A 21,689-nucleotide genomic window follows, 5' to 3' on the forward strand; every position below is an offset into this window, starting at 1 on the left:
AGAAGTCAGGAAACAGCATATGCGTTTGATGGAAAAACGGCTGCCGCGAAACTGCTTATTAGCTCAGTCGGCTGCAGCTCTGTGCTAAGGAGACAGAGGTCTCGGGTTCAAAGCCATGTGGCTTTCTCAATCTTGGGCCATAGACTGTGTCCCCATCCCCCCAGCCCTGGTCACAACATGGGGTCATAACTCTGGATACATAGTAACAAGCCCCATAGTAAGCTTCCCCCAGTTTCTGAGCCATAGTATCCTTACTATAATATCCAGCCTCTGCTTGAATGCTCCCAGTGACGGGGAGCTCACTGCCCTGTAGGATACAAAACACCCAATTCTGTGATTCAATGGCTATTGAGCAAGAGATACAAATTTCTTCCTGCTCTGTCCCAGCTCTGCTTTTGGGGAAAGCAGCCTCAATTGGGCGTAATGGGCCACACCATCTATAATGTCTGACAGGTTACAGGCTTGATGCATAAAACGGCATCCTGAGCAGGAGGGAGTTGGGCCAATCGCGTCCTCCCCAAGTGTGGACATGGGTCCTGAGAGTGGGGGCAGAGGCTGAGACTGAAGGGCATGCAGACTCGCAGCTGAGTACCAGCTGCTGGACGGGCAGAGGCTGGGGAACGGAGCTGATCCGAGAGTTCCCTGAGAAGCAGAAGAAGATGCTACCATATCCCCCCATCCCCACAGGCCTCGAAAGCCTACCTCTCCATCCCTGCTTCTGGGAGAACTTCCTCAGCAGCCTGGCAACCAGAAACCCTTGAACCAAGTCCGAAAGGGGAAAGCCAGTGTGTGTGGCGATTTGGGTAACAGCTTTACTCCGAGCTACTCTCAGAGGGGAGGAGAGTGGGCTGGGATGCAGAAGCCTGCATCCCAGGCCCTCTTAGCGGCAGCCTATGTGACCTTGGGCAGACACCCCACTCGTCCTCCATCACTTAGAGCCAATTTCACGTCCTTAGCTGCCCCATAGGCTGTTCTGAGCATCAGATGAGATAATGGCTGTGAGTCAAGGAGCTCTGGCTGAGGCCAATGCAGTACCAATGACTCGGCTTCTCCAGGGGGACAGGAGATGGCGGCGCAGGGGCGGGAAGGCTGGCTGAGGGTTCATTCAGGAAGGGCGGCCCCAGGAAAACATTTGCAGCTGAGCTGAACCAGACTGCTTAACCCAAACAACCTCGAAGCTTGCTTTCACTGGACTGCATACAGAACCACAGTTCGGGATTTTAAAAAAAATTTTGTTTAAAACCTAGTGAACCAATAAAGTGATAACGAAACTCTGATTTTTCTTAAAACTACCCAGCTGGAAAAAATCCAAAACCTCGAAGTACTTTTCCAGAACAGACCTTGAAGTGACCAGTGTGTCATTCTGTTCAGTTCCACCCAGGAAGCCTGTCCTCTGCTCAGGGGGATGATGGAGGGTGGGAGGAGGGAGGGTTCCTGCGGAGGGTCCTGGGGAGGGATTGCACCCGGGCCTCAGAGGGGAGGGGAAAGGGAGTTTGCCTCGTGGCTACTGGGCGCTCAGGGCACCTGCCTGTGTTCAGCTGGGGCTTTTTGGGGTCTAGCGGGGCGGGCAGAATGGAAAGGCCTCCCCAGTCCGGCCAGTCCACAGGGCAGTGATGAAAGCTTTAGATGGCGATGGGCCCCCGGCCCCCAACCCCTGCCTGGCCCCAGGCTCCCTAGAGAGGTGAATATAGCAAAGCCTCACAGATCCAGGAGTCGGTCTCCCAGGAACCTCGACTCTCTGGCTCCCATCTGAGAAAAGGACACACATCCTAAAATACCCCCGGAGCGCTGTACGGACCCGAGACTTGGGGCTTCAGCGCTGCCCCCACCCCATCACAGGTGTACAGCCACAGCTGGGAAAAGCGGGGCAGGCCAGCCACAGAGCAGACCCAGGGCAGTGCTGTCTCCCAGTCACAGCACTGGGGACTGAAGAAAATAAGCACCATCACGTTAAGTGTCCTCGGCCTTGGAGGCAGAGAAGCACAAAATCCTATCTGAGAAAAGCTGCCACACATAACGACTTCAGTCAGATCAGTTCAGCTCTCCATCAACAGGGCATCAGGCTCTTCCAGCGCAAGTACCAGCCTGCTTCTATTATAATGCAAGGCTGCAGAAGGGAAAAGCTTAATGTTCCAGCCTCCTCTTTAATCTTTCTTCTTTTCCTTATAGTGATGGCTGGAACTGTAGCAATCATCTTGTGACCGTGAGGGAAAGAGCAAGAAATATCAAGACATCTGTCCTGACGTCACTGAGCTGCTGAACCAAAGCTGCAGTTGCCTCCTCTAAGCTTTCAAGTATATGAGAAGGGCTTCCCTGGTGGCGCAGTGGTTAAGAATCTGCCTGCCAATGCAGGGGACGTGGGTTCGAGCCCTGGTCTGAGAAGATCCCACATGCTGCGGAGCAACTAAGCCCGTGCGCCACAACTACTGAGCCTGCGCTCTAGAGCCCACGAGCCACAACTACTGAAGCCCGCGTGCCTAGAGCCCGTGCTCCACAACAAGGGAAGCCACCGCGACGAGAAGCCTGTGCACAGCAATGAAGAGTAGCCTCCGCTGGCTGCAACTAGAAGCCCCTGCGCAGCAACAAAGACCCAACGCAGCCAAAAAAAAAAGAAAAGCATGTGAGAAAAAAAATGTAATCTCTTATTACCCAAATATGCCAGATTAATATCCCTACACCCAGCAAATATCTTTCCACACACTGCCCGAGGGTGGGAATCCAGCTGAGAGGAAAGATGCCTGCAGAAGGGGTGGGTCCAACTTGAAAGAGATTAAGACCTAAGAGCCCACAGTACTGGTTCCACTATTTACACCTTATATTTCTCAAGGGAACAAAGAGGCCTGGGAGTACACAAAAACTGACTATATTTATTGCTGCCATAAACTTGGAGCGACGACCTGCCAAGGGAAAGCAGCGTGGAGCACACAGTCCCGTTGGATTGACTGGCTGGGAGGGTGGAGTCCTTTCCCCAGAGGCAGCCAGGTCGGACCCAGGGCCAGTCACAGGAGGAACTCAGGTCACACTGTTTCCCTACCCCATCCTGGAGAAAGAATGACTGTCCTGCTATGAGCAAGCTCGCTGGGGGCTCACCAAGGGGTCTGCACGCAAATCCTGGACCAAAATCAACACCCAGTGTCCACAGGAGGGAGAGCATAGCCAACTCAGGTAGTCAGCCTACCTGTCCTGTAGGCGCCAGAGTATCTCTGAGTTTGACACAGAGGAAAGAAACACTTCTAATCTTTCTCTAATACATTCACTGTGTTATTTCTAACATTTAGATCTTTAATCTGTCTGCAATGTGTTTCTGGATACAGATGGAATGGGATGGAAATCTAATTATGCTAGCCCTGGTGGATAAATAAACGAGTTATTTTCCCGTTGAACTGAAAAGCTACCTATGTTTAGCTTCCATACATCCTTAGGTCTATTATTCTTCTATTCTGTTCCACGTATCTATATAAATATTCTATTTATTCTGGTGACAACACTACACTGTTTCTCTTGACTATAGTAACTTTAAAAAAATTGAAGTACAGTCGATTTACAATGTTTTAGGTGTACAGCAAAGTGATTTAGTTACACACACACACACACACACACACACACACACACACTCTTTTTCAGATTCTTCTCCATTATAGGTTATTACAAGATATCGAATATAGTTCCCTATGCTATACGGTAGGTCCTTGTTTATCTAGTTTACATACAGTAGTGTGTATTTGTTAAACCCAAATCCCCAATTTATCCCTCCCCTCCTTTTCCCCTTTGGCAACTATAAGTTTGTTTTCTATGTCTGTGAGTCTATTTCTGTTTTGTAAATGAGTTCATTTGTATCATTTTTTAAGATTCCACATATAAGTGACATCATATGATATTTATCTTTGTCTGACTTACTTCACTTAGTATGATAACCTCTAAGTCCATCCATGTTGCTGCAAATGGCATGATTTCATTCTTTTTTATGGCTGAGTAATATTCCACTGTGTGTCCTTTGATAAGATTCTATAATTTTCTCCATGTTTGACCTATAATTCTTTTTTAAAATTTGTTTCTGGGCATTTTACAATTTTTGGTGCAATTATGAATGGATTTTTCCAGTTCTAATTAGTCAGTATAGAGTAAAACTGTTGATTTTTTGGTGTAAACTATTGATTTACTCTGTGTCCTGTCACTTCCCAAATTCTCTTATTAATCCTGGTGGGTTGTTTTAATAGACCCTCTTGGGTTTTCTTGGTATACAATACATCACCTGCAAATAAGAGAATTTTTTCTTTTCCAATAGTGACAGATTATTTTATTTTCTTGCCTTGTTACATTAGTTAAATACTACAGTATACTGTTGAATGATGGTGATGGAGGTATTCTTTTTTTTTTTTTTTTTTTTTGCAGTACGTGGGCCTCTCACTGTTGTGGCCTATTCCGTTGCAGAGCACAGGCTCCGGACGCGCAGGCTCAGCGGCCATGGCTCACGGGCCCAGCCGCTCCGCGGCATGTGGGATCTTCCCGGACCGGGGCACGAACCCGTGTCCCCTGCATCGGCAGGCGGACTCTCAACCACTGCGCCACCAGGGAAGCCCATGGAGGTATTCTTGACTTGTCTTTTGATAGAACATGGCTTCAGTGCTTTATCAGTTAATATGATATTTGGTGTTACATTTCTGCTTTTTGAGTAATTTTATCATATTTAAGTATTTCCTTTTATTCTCTTACTACTTAAACTTTTTATTTAACAGATTTTTTTTAACCTTGTAGAAGAAGACATTTCAAAGCAAGATAGGAAACCTATGAGCCACAAAGCAAAAGAAAGACATACTTGACTTCACAAAAATGAAAAGAAATTGTTAACTGGCGAAATACTATAAGTAAACACTAAAGTCAAACAAAATATAAAGTCAAGGAGAAAAAGGTTTGCAACCCATTTAATACCCCTAAGGAGCATCTGCAAATCAGTAAGAGAAAATAAAGAACATAATAAAAAATGAGCGATGAGTTTGAACAGGCAAGTTTTAAAAGAGGAAGCTTAAATAATCAATAAATAATAAGACATGAAGACACGTTCAAATGTACAAATCAGAAAAATGAAATATCATTTTTCTTCTAGCCTACTGGCCAAAATGATAAACACCAAAAATATTCATGGCAGGCAAGGATGCAGGTATAGGTGAGTATAAAAAACTATAACAGGGCTTCCCTGGTGGCACAGTGGTTGAGAGTCCGCCTGCCGATGCAGGGGACACGGGTTCGTGCCCCGGTCTGGGAAGATCCCACATGCCGCGGAGCGGCTGGGCCCGTGAGCCATGGCCGCTGAGCCTGCGCGTCCAGAGCCTGTGCTCCGCAATGGGAGAGGCCACAACAGTGAGAGGCCCGTGTACCGCCAAAAAAAACCAAAACCAAAAACAAAAAAAACGGTAACATTTTCAGAATATAGTTTGGTAATGTCTATTGACATTTAAAACACACAACCCGTTTTTGGAAACCTGCCCCACGGAAATAGAAGCATCATATACATATAAGGAAGTTTCAGTACCACCTGCAGTGGCAAAAAGCCAGAATCATTTGAATGTCCATCAATAGGTAAATAATTAAATCACAATATATGATATGATGGGATTTTACTCAGCCATTAAAAAGAATAAGGTAAAATCTATGTGTCTATTGACCTGGAGGGATGCCCATGATATTCTGTGAAGTGAAAAAAGCAACATGCAGAGTTATGGGTAAGAGGCTACTTTTGTTGTTTAAATAAAAACGGAAGAAAACATAACCCTGTATCAAGTATATGTTGGTAGGAATAGGGAGAAAGGGGTTTGGAGATGATGGCAGGAGAGATTTTAATTCTTCATAGACTTCTGAATTGTTTAACTTGTTAAAAATTTATCAGGTACGCTCATGTAATTAAAAATTAACCAAGACAATTTAAAGGAGGAAGAAAAGGGACCTGCCTCAAAACCATCAATACATTTCACTTGATTGCTCTGTGGCCTGCAAACTTCTTGGCTTCTATCTATTGATTCCCCTTCCTCTTCCAAGTGAAGTGAGCTGGGATGGCGGGGGAGAAGCTGGGAGACACAGGTGTACCTGCCCAAGAGGGAGGGAGGGAGGGAGAGAGAGTGAAAGACAGAGGAGAGAGTGTGGCAGGGGCCGGTGACGGGGCGGTCAGAGAGAGGGAGCTGGGGTCAGGATCAGCTTCCACATAAGGGAGCAGGGACTGTGGGGCTAGCCCTGGAGACAGGGATGCGGGAGGAGAGCTGCCTCAGGAGAGCAAGGTGGTTTTCACAGCCTCTTGGGCTGTCCACCAGACCCCTGACCCAGGGGAGCCTGAGGTCCTAATGAAAATCCCTCCATAGGCCTTTCAAACATCCCGGAGCAGGTGGGTAGTTCATCCCTTCATTCTTCCACTCAATCACCTGATAAGCGTCTACCTCGTGCCTCTCCCAGGCTACATGCTGAGGAATCGGCCTGTTCAGGACAGACACGGCCCTGCCTGCAGACAGCTTCCAGCGTGGTTGGGGGAGCCCACACCCCAGTGCTGGTCACTCTGTTTCTGTCTGGCCCAAGCTCAGTTGGGGCTGAATGGGGTGCTACGAGGGCCAGGCTTAGCACACAGGCTCTGATCTGGACCACAGACCGCAGCTCTGACCCCAGCCTGCTGCCTGACACCCCACACCACTGATGACGGGGCTGCAGATGGCGAGGGGAAGCCACTTTCCAGCGGCCTCGTGCTCTGGGGGCCTGGGGGGCTTCCAACCCAGTCTGCGGAGGGAGACCGAGTTCACACCGGGGTTGGGGGGACCTCCATGTTGCCTGGCCCGGCCTCACTGCAAAGTCAGTTAATAACGGTGCCAACTCCAAGTGTGTGGGCCGCTGGCCTCCTTGCCTACATAATTAAAAGGGCATCTGTGTGTCTGCATGGCTGACGAGGAGACAAGAGAAGGTCCTGCCCTTCCCTAGGGATGTGTGTGCGTGTGCGTGTGTGTGTGTACGCATGCGTGCTCATGTGTGCCACACTGGTGCTGGAGCAGACAGGGCACTGAGGCCCCTCGGGGTGAGGCCTCAAGGTCTCTCCTCCTCAATCTATGGGAAACAACATTCTAGACGCACCAGTGTCCCCCAGCTTCAGCCTCCACAGCCGTATCTCTTCCCTCGGTCTGAGGGACACAGATGCACCCCGACCAGGCTGGGGCAGGAGAAAGCCCCGGCGCTGAGGGTGGAAAAGGGGCTCCCCCCGGCCGTCCGCTGCCCCCTGACTGCCCAGGTTGCACCTGCACTTGCCGTGGTCGCCACCGAGGCTGCTCTGTGGCAGTGATGGCAGGGAAGGTGAACTCACGGGAATTAGAAGGGCAAACAGAGCCCAGGAGAATTAGGCAGGAAGGCTGGCTGCAAAACCCCGAGTGATGCCGAGAAAAAGTATCTGGAGAACAGACACCAAGCTGCTAATGCCAGTTATGTCTGGAAGGGCTGACCTACAGGGGATTTCTACCTCGACATTATATCATTTGACAACTTTCAAAACTGTATTAATAAACACGCCTTACTTTTGTAACAAGGAAACCAAAGTCCAAATGACAAGAAGATAAATGCCAGGTCATAATCCAAACATGGAGATGTTCGAGAGCCCCTCAGAAGCAGATGCCATGTCTACTCTCTTGGGTCCATCGTCCCCAGTAACAGGATAAGCCCTCATCCCTCTGGCTGCCGTGTCTCATGCAGGATCCTCAGACCCTGAGTCTTGGGCTGAAACTCCGACATTTCAGGGCAGAAGGAGTCAAAGCCGCAAGGGCAGGACCCCACCTTTTGGTTCCAGCTCTGTCACACCGAACTGAGAAAATCCCTCCTCTTCTCTGGGCCTCAGGCTACTCATCTATAAAATGGGGCTACAAAATACCTGTTCTGTCCACCTCCAGAGTCTGTTGTGAGACCAGGAACTTTGAAAATAAAATCACAAGCACTAAAGCATCATGCAAGCAGTGGAGAGCCGTCCACCACCCCAAGCACCGTTATCATGACCCATGGGGCGCGTTCCCCTTCTGATGGTGGCCACTTAGGACACACCCACATCAGTGCAGTCACCACAAACACCAAGGGGCCCTGGGCACACCGTCACTTTGCTTGTTAAGACCAGGGAAGCCAGGAGTCCCCCTTCCTGAGACATAGACAAGCACTGAAAAGAGGTGGTACAGACCTGCCTTAGAAAGATGCATTTTCATACTTTGCAAAAAACCTCAAGTGGCATCACATTTCTGCACAGATCCCTAGTGCTGTCCATGGCATTGCTGCCCCCTAATTAGTGCTTACTGGTGAAACGGCCCCTGGGGGACCCTCCTGATGCAAGCAAGCACCCTGCTGAGGACCAGCCACCCACGTGGTGCAGGCGGGGAGCCAAGGGCACAGAGAGGGGCAAGGCCCAGCGTGAGCCCCGTGGAGGGGTGGTGGGCCCCGGCCTGGTGCATGCGGCTTGGTTTGCCGATGGCTCAGATGTGGGTTGCCATCCCGGAGACGGCGCGGTGGGGACTCACCTCTCTCTCGGGCCCACGTGTAGACGCGGCTGCTCTCAGTACTTCTGGGCTCTTGCTCTGCTGGCTCCGTGGGCAATGGTCGGAAGTGGGGGCGATCGGCCTGGCCGGGGGTCTTCAGGGGCAGGATGTACTTGGGGATCCCTCTGTAGAACCAGGCCCCCGACCTCTTCCAGACCTGGAGGGGGAGACACCTGCTCAGAGCACAGGATGCAGAGCAGTCCTCCCCGTACCCTGCCCCCAGCCGGCCCCGCCTCCCAGAAGGCGCTCAAGAGGCCACTGCATTCCTCTGGGCTGCCCCTTCCCCTCGAGACTCTGGGCAGAGCGACGAGAGGTCAGGGGACGAGCTGGGCTGGCCACGGCCTGGCACTGACCATGGTCTTGGAGAGCTTCTCGGGATGTGATTATCTCTGTGCGGGGCACAGACGGGCCCCCGGAGTTTAGCGAGAGCCACAGATTAGAATTCAGAGCAGCGAGTGCAATAAGGTTCCTGAACCCTTAACGCCTGCTTCAGAAAATGCCAAGTGCTCTGTAATCTCTTTCCTGATGAAGGAAATGTGTTCAGGGTATTTATAAGAAGAGTGGGAGCGTACGAAGGAAGGAGGTGACCTTTTCTGAGAAGAGGAAGCCTTGGCGGCTCAGAGCAGATGTGTGGGTTTGAATCCTGGATCTGTCATCCTGCAGCCGGGAGATCTGGACGCATCAACCTTCGTGACCCTCAGTTTTATCATCGGTAGGTGGAAGGCAGGAACAGTGCCAGCTCCCAGGACGGCCATGAGGGTCAGGCTTGCAAGTGAATGTCAATTCCCATAGACTGGTGCCAGGCGCAGAGCAGCCACTCGGCACACATGGTGTCCGCTAGCGTCACTGTCACCCTCCTCCTGTCATCTGACAAACGTGCACAGCTTTACAACCAGGGGACCAAGGCTCCTACTCAAAAGGGACAATTTAAAATCAAAAGGCCAATCATCAAAAAATCTACAAACAATAAATGCTGGAGAGGGTAGAGAAAAGGGAACCCTCTTGCACTGCTGGTGGGAATGTAAATTGATACAGTCACTGTGGAGAACAGTATGGACTTTCCTTAAAAAACTACAAATAGAACTACAGCATGACCCAGCAATCCCACTACTGGGCATGTACCCTGAGAAAACCATAATTCAAAAAGAGTCATGTACCACCACGTTCATTGCAGCTCTATTTACAATAGCCAGGACATGGAAGCAACCTAAGTGTCCATCGACAGATGAATGGATAAAGAAGATGTGGCACATATATACAATGGAATATTACTCAGCCATAAAAAGAAACGAAACTGAGTCATTTGTAGTGAGGTAGATGGACCTAGAGTCTGCCATTTTTTTCTTTTCAGAAAGAGAAAAATAAATACCATACGCCAACACATATATATGGAATCTAAAAAAAAAAAAGGGTCTGAAGAACCTAGGGGCAGGACAGGAATAAAGACACAGACATAGAGAATGGACTTGAGGACACGGGCAGGGGGAAGGGTAAGCTGGGACGAAGTGAGAGAGTGGCATGGACTTATATATACTACCAAATGTAAAACAGATAGCTAGTGGGAAGCAGCTGCATAGCACAGGGAGATCAGCTCGGTGCTTTGTGACCACCTAGAGGGGTGGGATAGGGAGGGTGGGAGGGAGACGCAAGAGGGAGGAGATATGGGGATATATGTATATGTATAGCTGATTCACTTTGTTATAAAGCAGAAACTGACACACCATTGTAAAGCAATTATACTCCAATAAAGACGTTAAAGAACCCAAATCAAATCAAATCAAAAGGCCAGAGTCTGCCCTGATTCTCTAGAGGACAGTGTTTCCCACTCCCCAACTCCTCTACACCAACTGGATCTGTGGGCTGTTAGCAGGGACCAAGCCAAAAAAAAAAAAAAAAGAAAGAAAGAAAAGAAAAAAGAAGAGCTCTCCATCATGTCCATCAAGAAGCACCAAGTTAAACCAAGCTCTGTTACTGCAGGACTTCTCAGAGCCTTTAATATACCAATGTGCACAGGGCTCTCCAACAGAGCAAAAGGACAGACGGTTCTTCCCACCTGGAACCTACCCAGCAAGTTTTCCTAGAGGAACTCAACCCTAGTAATGGGTCTGCAGAACCTTAACTGTAGCACTTACTGTTCCCTCGTGGAGTGAGGTGTATCTATTTCTCCAAGTAGACGGCTCCAGAGTGCCAGGCACTGGACCACTGAGTCCAAACACTGTCCTGGGCACGAGTCACTCAGCCCTCCCTCCCAGCTTCCCTGTGCAGAAGGGCCTGCTTTTTTTTTTTTTTTTGCGGTACGCGGGCCTCTCACTGTTGCGGCCTCTCCCGCCGCGGAGCACAGGCTCCGGACGCGCAGGCCCAGCGGCCATGGCTCACGGGCCCAGCCGCTCCGCGGCACGTGGGATCTTCCCGGACCGGGGCACGAACCTGCGTCCCCTGCATCGGCAGACCCTCAACCACTGCGCCACCAGGGAAGCCCGAAGGGCCTGCTTTTGCGTGTGGCTCTCGAATAACGTAGAGATGAATGCTTCTTGGAGCCGCCTTGGAAAACCCTTTCTGATCCTCTCGCAGCCCTCCTACGATATGTAGATATTTCTTCGAATCAGTAATACATGCACATGATCTAAAATTCACAAAGTGTGAAATTAAAAAGTCTCCTTTCCCATTCCCAGAGGCATCTGGTGATAACGGTTCCTTGAGGAAGCTCTATTATTATTCCCACTTTCCAGATGGGAAAACTGAGGCTCGGACAAGTTAAGCAACTTGCCCAAGGCCAGCCTACCATTCTATTGGCCTCTACTCCACACTGAAGGTTCCCAGAGTCTCATCCCAACAGTCTACAGATGTGAAGCAGGGGCCTGCTAAATTGTGGTTGAGCAGGGGGTAAATCCTCAGCGGGTCAGACATCACCATCATGGATGCTAAGTGTCTAGATGCCTAGAGGGCAGGGAGGGGTCATATAGGGAGAGGAAACAAACACAAACAGCCGCCACCAAGGCTACCCTGTCCTTGTAGAGCTGCTGTGCGGCTCCTTAGACCAGGTGTCCAAGCCCAGGGCCATAGGGGGCTGGTGAGGGGCTCACTTGGCCTCCCTCTGCTAAGCGAAGGCCTGGGCATCCATCGGTGCTGGCTTTGCCTGCCCTCCCCTGGGCGTGCCAGCCTCCTGCCTCCAACATGTCTGGGCCTCGGGGGGACCAAGTGAAGCAAGCCCTCGAAAGCCATCTGGGCATGGTGGGGTCTGGGTGGGCTTAGGACCCGCATTGCACTGCCTCTCTGACCCCCACCATGGACGTTGCTTTGCCTTTTTCCCCCTGAGAAATACATACACATCGTGCAAAATTAGGACAATAACAAAAAAGCAAAATGAGGAAGGTCACACAGATAGAGCCCTGCTTAACACTGTGTTGTGAATTTTCTTACACCCTTTCCTGGGCATATATACAATTCAGTTTTCCTCCCTCCCTCCCTCCCTCCTTTCCTTCCTTCCTTTTTGGAAGAATAGGGTCATGTAGATGCTATTATATGATACTTAACTATATATCACAGCAGTTGTACTGTGTTCATAAGTAACGGTCTCCACATGAAACTATGGTTCTATAGTTTGGATTTATTAAACTTAATTAAATCAACCCGCCACTGATGGGAGTTTAAATTGTTTCCAATTTTTCACTCTTCTGAACAGCGCTGCAAACATCACTGTGGCACACCCATCATCAGACGGCTGTCGGTTACTGCCTTAGGAAATATCCCAGGAGTGAAACTGCCAGGTCAAGGGATATATATACATAGATGATGACGTATAGCGTACACAGGTGATGACGTATATCGTCAGACTGCCCTCAGGAAGAAAAGTCAAATCCCCAGCGGGGCACTAAGTGACTTCAGGGCAGGGACCCCACATTACACTCTCAATTGTGTTAAAATACACACACTATAAAATTCACCATCATAACCCTTTCTAAGTGTACAGTTCAGTATGTTAAGTACATTCACATTGCTGGGTAGCCCATTTCCAGAACTCTTTTAATCTTGTAAAACTGAAACTTTACCCATTAAACAAGTCCCCAGGCCCATCTCCCCCAAACCCTGGTGACCACTGTTCTACTTTCTATCTACGAATTAAGTGGAATCATAGAGTACTTGACTTGTTGACGTACATACAGTATTCGTTATTTCACTGAGCATAATGTCCTTAAGGGTCATCAACATGTGTCAGAACTTTCTTCCTTTTTCGAGGCTGAATAATATTCCGTTTTATGTGTACACCACATTTTCTTTATCCACTCATCCGTTGATGGACACTGGGTTGCTTCCACCTTTTGGCTGGTCCTTTATTTTTGTCTGTCTCTCCCACCAGAGTCTACCAGCCGGGAGGGAGGCCCAGGGCGTCTCTGCTCAACACTGGATCTTTAAGCTCCTAGCACACGCCTGACACACAGTAGGGGCTCCGTAAACACCGGCTGAACGACTGAATTGGCAGCCGTGGCTTGTTTGCTGGAGCGTGACCCAATCCATATAGTCTGTCGCCTTCCTGGGGAAGTGGCCGGAGGGTTTCATCCAAGTTCTTGTAATTAATCAAGTGGATTTACCACTTCAGATTAAAAGGGGGATAAAGAGGGAGTGCCTAGCAGGGCGTGCCAAGGTGCACATCCCTGACCTTGAACTTCAGGGCACAAGGCAGCCACGTGCTCCCAGTCTTTCCTCGAGCACCAGTGAGACCCACAGCCCCGGGTGCCCCTGCCCACCCTGGCATATCCCAGCCAGCGGGCCCCATGCCATCAGCTTCATTTCCTGTTGCAACGATCCACCTCCACCCCTACCACCCACTTAAAAAACACTGATCAGTCAAGTGCTTTTGGAAAACGGGATAAAGAGCACAAGACCCAAAGTATTAGGTTGAATTGCATGAAACTACTGATATTCAGCCTTTGTGTGTGTGTGTGTGTGTGTGTGTTCGTTCAACCATTTTTGACCTATAAAAACCCCTGTCAGTTTCATACAATTCACCCCGATATTTATGCGCAGCAGGGGCCATGGCCCCACGGGTCTGCCAGGCGTGCAGCGCCTCCCTGGGGTCTAGAAGGCAGGTGAGTTCATTGTACCGGGGCCTTGGTCTGTCCGTTTCTCTCGTGCTGGCGCTGCAGTTCAGGTGGAAGGCCGGATACTGCTGTGATGGGCAGAGACCAGACCAGACTGGCTGGTGATCCCGGACCAGCTGGAAGAGCAGCGTTTTCTGAGTCCCCGAGGCAGAGGGACGAGAGCACACAGGTGCATCACTAGGTATGGGGGGCACACCGTGTAGGGGTGCATTCAAGACACTGTCGGGTGTTTTGGAAAATGCCTTCCACGTGGGAGAGTCAAACTGGTGAGGCGAGGGGTGAGGGACCCCCAGTTCTGAGCAGCCATCTCCCCTCCCCCCCACACCAGTCCCGGCATGTCCTCAGACCTTCTCCCGCCTTGCTGCCCGCCGCCACCCTGTAAAATGCAGTAGCTTTTAATCACGTGATTTCTGCTGTGGGCATCCAAGCCTATCACCCACAGCCTGGCATCAACGCTTGACTCGCTCCCCAAGAACAGCGGTGGGAAAAGCCCTCCGTGGAAATTAACCCCCAACCATCCTGTCTAGGGCCGCGGATGGGGAAAACCTTTGCTTTTTGGAGAAGCCGTGTGATTCTGCAAAGCCACGCTCTGCTCCCCACGAGTGGTTCCCTGTGATAAGGCCAGCAAAGCAGCTAACCTTGAAAATGCCATTTAATGAGAAAAAACCCACACAGCCCCCATGACACTTGCGGGAGGCCAGGGTGTGGGGTGGCTTCAGCCTTAAATCCTCCCCTCGCACCGCCTCGTGCGCGCGTGCGTTGCTCCGCCTCGCGCGCTGTGCTCCGCCTCGCGCGCTGGTGCTCCTCTGCCTTGAGGTTTTCATTCCAATTTCACCTCGCTGCCAACCTGACAGCAGATACTGATGGATATTAGCCAAGCTGTTCCCAGGGAATTTTAATTACCATGATAACAATCGCTAATCATCGGCATTTCCTGAACGGCTGTGGCTGGAGAAGGTGGTAATTGGCAGAGCCTGTTGGACAGAAGGGCACGTCTAGGGCACTGGCCTCCAGGGAGGATGTGGGAGGGGCGGCCTAAGACCTCTGCCCCTGCTCCCCGCTCTGCCTTCCGTGTGTTACCACCTCTCCCCACCTCCCACGCGACTCAGGAGTTCACCTGCGTCAACTCAGGGGAGGCGACCACGCTCTCCGCTCCTCACCCCAGGGGTGGGAGTGGGGGGACAGTCTGGCCTTCGCACATGCTGTTCCTTGCACCTGGAGTGCCCTTCACCCTTGGCTCCATGAGGCAGGGACACTTCCCCTAGGAAGCCTTCAGTGCCACTTTATGCATAATCAGAGCAGCTCTGCTGCCCCAGACCCTCACCCAGCTAAGACGCTGTGAGCTCTTCCAGGGCAGGGCTGTGCCGGAGCCATCCCTGTATTCCCAGGACCCAGCTAGGAGGCTGTACGTGGCAGGAATGTTGCTGACTGAGTGACTGAATGAACAAACCAAGTTGGCAAAACAAAGGAACTGTCCCTGGGGACAGAGCGTGGGACTCTGCCTTCAGGGGACCACATTCTGTTTGCTTAACATGCTCCAGTCTTGAAAAGCCGTGGGAAATGGCCTGTTACTGAATGTCTCTTAAAGGGTCCACCCACCCTGGCAGGGAGACAGCATAGCTCTCCCTACCCCATTACCTGAACACACACACACATACATCTACACGCACACACACACACACAAACACACACACAGTGCTGGCTTCCCAGGAGCTCTGACAGGCAAGCTAGACTCCACAACGTGTCAAATAAGACCCCAGGGCTCCGCCAGCTCCTGCCTCTCTCCCCAGCCCAGGGGATCACCCAACATAGCCACTCCCACTCCAGGACCACACTAAGCTGTCCACGCCCCCAGGCCTTTGTACACGCCGATTCTTCTTCCTTCCCTGGGCTGGGAGAATGAAATCCAGCCTTTAGGAAATTACTTTTATCCAGAAGCTTCCACAGAACCATGCAGGTCTCCCACTTCAGTGCACACACATTGTTATGAAGGCCTATTTACATGTCTGTTTCTTGCACCAGGTTGAAAGCACCATGACAGCAGGAGCCCCCCAGGCCCCCCGGCACCTGCTAGCACATGCTAGATGCCTGACAAATACCCATCAGCTGAGATTACTGAACACATATCCAAATTTCAAGGCTTTCAACTCAGCTTACTTAACAGAGACACTGGCTCTTAGAGGGTGCTATGGACTGAACTGTGCCCCATCCCCAAATTCATATATTGAAGCCATAAACCCCAGCGTGATGGTATTTGGAGATGGGGGTCTTTGGGAGGTAATTAGGTTTAGATGAGGTCATAAGGGTGGGGCCCTCACGATGGGATTAACGTCCTTATAGGAAGAGATACCGGAGAGCTTGCCTTTCTCTCCTCTGTGTAAGGACACAGTGAGATGGCAGTCTGCAAGCCAGGAAGAGAGCCCTCACTGGGAACTAAATGTGCTGGCACCCTGATCTGGAACTTCCAGCCTCCAGAACGGTGAGAAATAAACTCCTATTAAGCCCCTTGTGTATGTTATTTTGTTATGGCAGCCCGAGTTAAGACAGAGGGAGACATTGCCTGGGAGGTTGTAGTAGATTAAACATGGTCCCAAATTATTTTCCTCTTTTCCCATCAAGAGGTGGAGTCTATTTTCCCCACCTCTTGAATCTGGTCTAGCTTGTGATTTGCTTTGACACGTAAAATGTGGCAGAAGTAACATGTGAAAACTTCTGACCAGTTTGGAACACTGCTGCCATCATGAGAGAGCCTAGTCCAGTGTACGAAGGACAAAAGGCCACATGGAGAAGAACCAAGACACCCCAGCCAACAGCCAGCAGCGGCTGCAGAGGAGTGAGGCTTCTTGGACCCTGACCTCAGTCAAACTGTCAGATGACTACGGTCCATGAATGACACCAGGAGACACCAGCAAAAGAATCACCCTGACGAGCCCAGCCCAAGCTGCAGATGAGCAAATAAATGATTGCTTTTTCAAGGCATTTAAGCCTCCACACCTCCGGTAGGACATCCAACCTCTACACACTTCTAGAAAAAGGAAACAATCGGATAGGTTGGTAATTAACTGAATAAAGTAGGAAAGTTAAATTCAGGGACTTAAAATATATATAGGCTCATTCATCAAATATGAACAACATGCTACAAAAAAGGAACAATTGGAGAATAAGAAAAGGCCCCTAGAAACTAAAACTGTAATGCAGAAATGTAAAAATGTAAAATAAAGGCCGGAAGATAAAAATGAGAAAATTTGGAAGGTTGGAGCACAAAGATGAAGAAACAGAAAAAAGTGGAAGAAATGATGAAGTCAAAAATGCTCAACCTGAGGGGTCAAACTCCTAATAATAGACTCCTCAGAAACAGAGCAATAGAAAAACATTTCCAGGAGCTGAAAGAGGACATGAGACTTCAGATTAAAAGGTTTTTAATTGAATTTAAGGCAGAAAAAAAGGAAAGTAAAATACATACTCATAAAATCACTTAGTTATAAATATAAGAAGATCCTAGAAGCTTCCAGAAAGAAAAAATAGGTCTCTTACAAGGAAACCAGAATTAGAACAGCATCAGACTTATCATCGGCACACTGGATACTAAAAGACTTTGCATCTAGAATTCTACCAAACTGTCAATGAAACGAGAATAGAGACATTATTTAGACTTGCAAGGACTCCAATTTTCCTATATATGGTCTCTTTTTAAGAAGTTACTTCAGGATGAGCTCCAACAAAACAGAGGTGAAAAACAAGAAAGACAAGATCCTAGAAACAGTGTCTCCAACTCAGCAGGTGAGTCAAAGGGAAATGCCATGAAGACGGCTTTCAGTAAGTAGTGCAGGATAGAGCCGGAAAAGGGTCTGCAGGGGTTTCTGACAGGAAAAGAGAAGGCTCCACGCAATAGAAGGTAAAATCAAGGAGCTGCATAAAAGGACATAGAGTTTCATTATTTTTTGTCAATGAGAACAAAGGGCAATAAAAAACTCCAAGGGAAAACTAAAATCATACCAGAAAGTCATGGTCCAAATATTAGGGAACTTAAACTGTGATGTGGTTTAAGATATAAAGAGTTCAAAAGAAATCCATTTGATCATGATACTAGGAATGTTTTCCTTTGGATGGTCCAGGGGTCGAGGTGTCACAAATTACCAAAATATGATCTTCACATATCATTTGACCCTGAGGTGTTTGTTTTTTTTTTTTTTGCGGTACGTGGGCCTCTCACTGTTGTGGCCTCTCCTGTTCCGGAGCACAGGCTCCGGTCGCGCAGGCTCCACGGCATGTGGGATCTTCCCGGACCGGGGCACGAACCCGTGTCGCCTGCATCAGCAGGCGGACTCTCAACCACTGCGCCACCAGGGAAGCCCACCCTGAGGTGTTTAATGTTTACAAAATGATAAAAAAAATTTAGGGCTTCCCTGGTGGCGCAGCGGTTGAGAGTCCGCCTGCCGATGCGGGGGACACGGGTTCGTGCCCCGGTCCGGGAGGATCCCACATGCCGCGGAGAGGCTGGGCCCGTGAGCCATGACCGCTGAGCCTGAGCGTCCGGAGCCTGTGCTCCGCAACGGGAGAGGCCACAGCAGTGAGAGGCCCGCGTACCGCAAAAAAAAAAAATAATAATAATAATAATAATAACAGTATCAAAAATTAGGAGGAGAGGGGGAAGCAGAGTAGTCCCAGCTAGCCAGCTCCTTATCTTTCAGAGCATGGAGTCGAGTCGATAGAGAGTACCTAACGTTGATAAAGCAAGAAAGTCAGGGCATTGCTGGGTCATATGGTAGCTCTATATGACCCAGCAATCCCGCTACTGGGCACATACCCTGAGAAAACCATAATTCAGAAAGAATCATGTACCACAATGTTCACTGCAGCACTATTTACAACAGCCAGGACACGGAACCAACCTAAATGTCCATCGACAGATGAATGCATGAAGAAGATGTGGCACATATATACAATGCAATATTACTCATTCATAAAAAGAAACGATACTGAGTTATTTGTAGTGAGGTGGATGGACTTAGAGTCTGTCATACAGAGTGAAGTAAGAAAGAGAAAAACAAATACCATATTCTAACGCATATATATGGAACCTAAAAAAAAAAAATGGTACTGATGAACCTAGTTGCAGGGCAGGAATAAAGATGCAGACATAGAGAATGGACTTGAGGACACGGGGTGGGCGGGGGAAGCTGGGGCGAAGTGAGAGTAGTACTGACATATATACACTACTGAATGTAAAATAGATAGCTAGTGGGAAGCAGCCGCATAGCACAGGGAGATCAGCTCGGTGCTTTGTGACCACCTAGAGGGGTGGGATAGGGAGGGTGGGAGGGAGACGCAAGAGGGAGGGGATATGGGGATATACGTATGCATATGGCTGATTCGCTTTGGTGTACAACAGAAACTAACACCGTAATGTGAAGCAATTATACTCCAATAAAGATTTAAAAAAAAAAAAAGTCAGGGCAGGAGTCAGCATGTGAACTAAAGCAAGCAGTCCATATGTGATGGGCGGGGTGAGGGAGGGGCGGGACAGGTGACTGCCATCCTCCAGCATAAGCTCTTCAGAGCAACTGGATGTTTTCTTAAAAGCACATGCATGTGTTACTTTGATTTAAATTGAAGTATAACAGATTGGTAATTGGATGTCAATGTTATTAAATCCCTGCGCTGCTTGGCAGGTTGACACGTGGTGTTGGAACGGTCTGTGGCTGGTATGTTGAATCTGGATGTGCTGGTAGGGAAGGAAAAGAAAGCAGTAATTAAATTTTTTGTAGTGGAGCAAGATAGGAAAGGCTTAGTCAAGTGATGGTTAGTTTGAAAACACCAGCACGAGTTCACAACACGGACATTTCTGCCCCTGCAGAAAGAGAAGCTCCCCCTCTGATGTCACTGCCCACCCCTAACCTCCAGGAGTCAGAATTTTGACAATGGGAAAACCCTGGACAACTTTTCAAAGGGAACCAGGGCTTCCCAGCATAAAGGCAGGCAGAGCTGGATCCCTTTGAAAAGAGAAAGGGCCCAGGGCATCACGCTGTTAGTTGGAAGAGACGCTTCTCTCAAGACTGCTGGGCAGTACTCAGTGACCAGGTTTCCGTGGTGACAAGCTGAGTATGAAAAGCCATGGTTACTGCCGAGGGCAACAAGCTGATACTCAGCAAGGCGAGTTAACACAGGATGTGCTAATGTAATGCGCACGTTTATTTTCAGCATTACTTTCTGGCAGAAATGCTATCTGTCCAGTCAAACCAGATTAGGGCCATACGACTTGACAGTTGGATTATCTGCTACCCTATTCAAGCAGGATGGAGACGCGGCATGTATACGATGTGTGTGACTGTGGCACGGATGTGACTGTGCAGGTTTGTTTAGGGTGAGAAGCGAGCGGGGCAGAAGCAGGTCACAAGCCTGTGTCACACACGTGTAACCAGAGGCAGCCTGTGGAGACGGCATCACCTGCCGTCCTATGTGCCTAGGATGACACCTCCACCTGCCTCTGTAATCAGAAGAGGGCTGTGATCCTCATCCCCCAAAGATGCGTGGATCCTATCAGCAAAAACTGAAAACAGAGGTGCATCCAGTCTTCCTAAAAAATTGCTCAGTTGACAAACAGATGAATTAAAATAAAAAGCTCCAGAATGGGGGGACGCAGTGGTACCAGAAAACTCACCAGCATCGGTGAAATAAATGCAAGGTAGAATTCAGCCTAGATAACTGATGTAAATATAACTGAAAAATAGTAAAAATGTGAAAGAAATGGTGCTTAAAAATAGGTCACAATAATAATCTGTCCCCAGATTTCAGGCTGTCTCAACAAAAAGCAAGAAGTGGCTGGAAAGGAAAAAAGCATTGGGTTCCTCATCTTTCTGGGCAAGTGTAGTTAAAAGGCACTGTTTCTACTGTAATGTAAGTGATTAGACAAATATTGGTTGGAATAACTAAAAAGCTATATGTGCATATATACACCTATCTGTCTGCCTGTCCATCTAAGACAACGAGCAGAATTAAAACTAGAGAGTTTTTCATACCGAAATACTTGATTTTCTGACAGTTTTATTTTTCTTCTTTCTTTCCTTCATCTCTTCCTCTCTCACTTTCTTGTTTTGTTTTAATTTTTTTTCCTTTTTCTTCTTTTGGTAGGAATTAAGTTTAGAGCGGTCGTCTTTCCTCACGGCTTACTTCCCCTCCCTCAGAAAGGCGAAGCTTACAAACAACTTCTGAAGAGGGAGTCTGCATAGTCATTCATTCGAACAGCATTCATTCAGTACCTCCTACGTGTTAAGATTGAGCAATGGAGAGAAAAGATCAAATGTCCTTGCAGACGGGTGGCCCCAGGACCTAAATCCACAAAGGGCTGGGGTCTGTGACTCTGTTTTCCGCTGCCATGTGAGAGTGTGTTCACGGCCTGCCCTCAGGCGCTATTCTGTCCCGGGAGGGTTTCCCTGTATCCATCTCCCCAGCACCTGGGGTGGAATCCTCAGTCTTGCGGTGTAGAGCACAAGTAAGCAATCCCGGGCAGAGCCCCCCTCCCAGCCCAGGCACCCACCAGCCACCCACCAGGTTCTGGCTCTCCACTAATCCCTTCTAAAGTGCTAACTAAGAATTGAGGTGTTAGGGGAAAGCTAAATGAGACTCCTCCCAGGAATATTTGCATATTTGTAATTTAAAGGATAACACTTTAAAACACATCAGGCAGGGCTTCCCTGGTGGTCCAGTGGTTAAGACTCCATGCTTCCACTGCAGGGGGACGCGGGTTCGATCCCTGGTGGGGGAACTAAGATCCTGCATGCCGCAACTAAAGATCCTGTGTGCCGCAACTAGGACCCGACAAAGACAAAAAAAAAATCAGGTGCGCGCAAACATACGCGCGCGCGTGCGTGCGTGCGTGTGTGTGTGTGTGTGTGTGTGTGTGGTGCTGGTGAGCCAGTGAGAACGTCTCTACCATCCTCCCACCCACCCTAGGCCCCGGCAAGAGTCAACAGGCTCATCCTGTTCACCCCACCCTTCCCCGTATTGCTGGCTGCTTTCAGGCTCCCTACGCAGGGCCAAGGCCCCAGCCTCA

At 49.2% G+C, this 21,689-nt stretch overlaps 1 protein-coding gene across 1 annotated transcript in view; it reads right to left on the reverse strand.

The window, feature by feature from the left end:
* The window catches only part of RPH3AL (rabphilin 3A like (without C2 domains)), a 141,861-nt gene that overhangs the window by 13,690 nt on the left and 106,482 nt on the right, over nucleotides 1-21,689 (reverse strand). Inside the window, 1 exon segment of the mRNA XM_079904524.1 lies at nucleotides 8,520-8,694. Within this exon segment, the coding sequence (XP_079760650.1) occupies nucleotides 8,520-8,694 (175 nt within the window).

The sequence above is a fragment of the Stenella coeruleoalba genome (genome assembly GCF_951394435.1).
Source record: "Stenella coeruleoalba genome assembly, chromosome: 19".
In the NCBI taxonomy this organism is placed as follows: domain Eukaryota; kingdom Metazoa; phylum Chordata; class Mammalia; order Artiodactyla; family Delphinidae; genus Stenella; species Stenella coeruleoalba.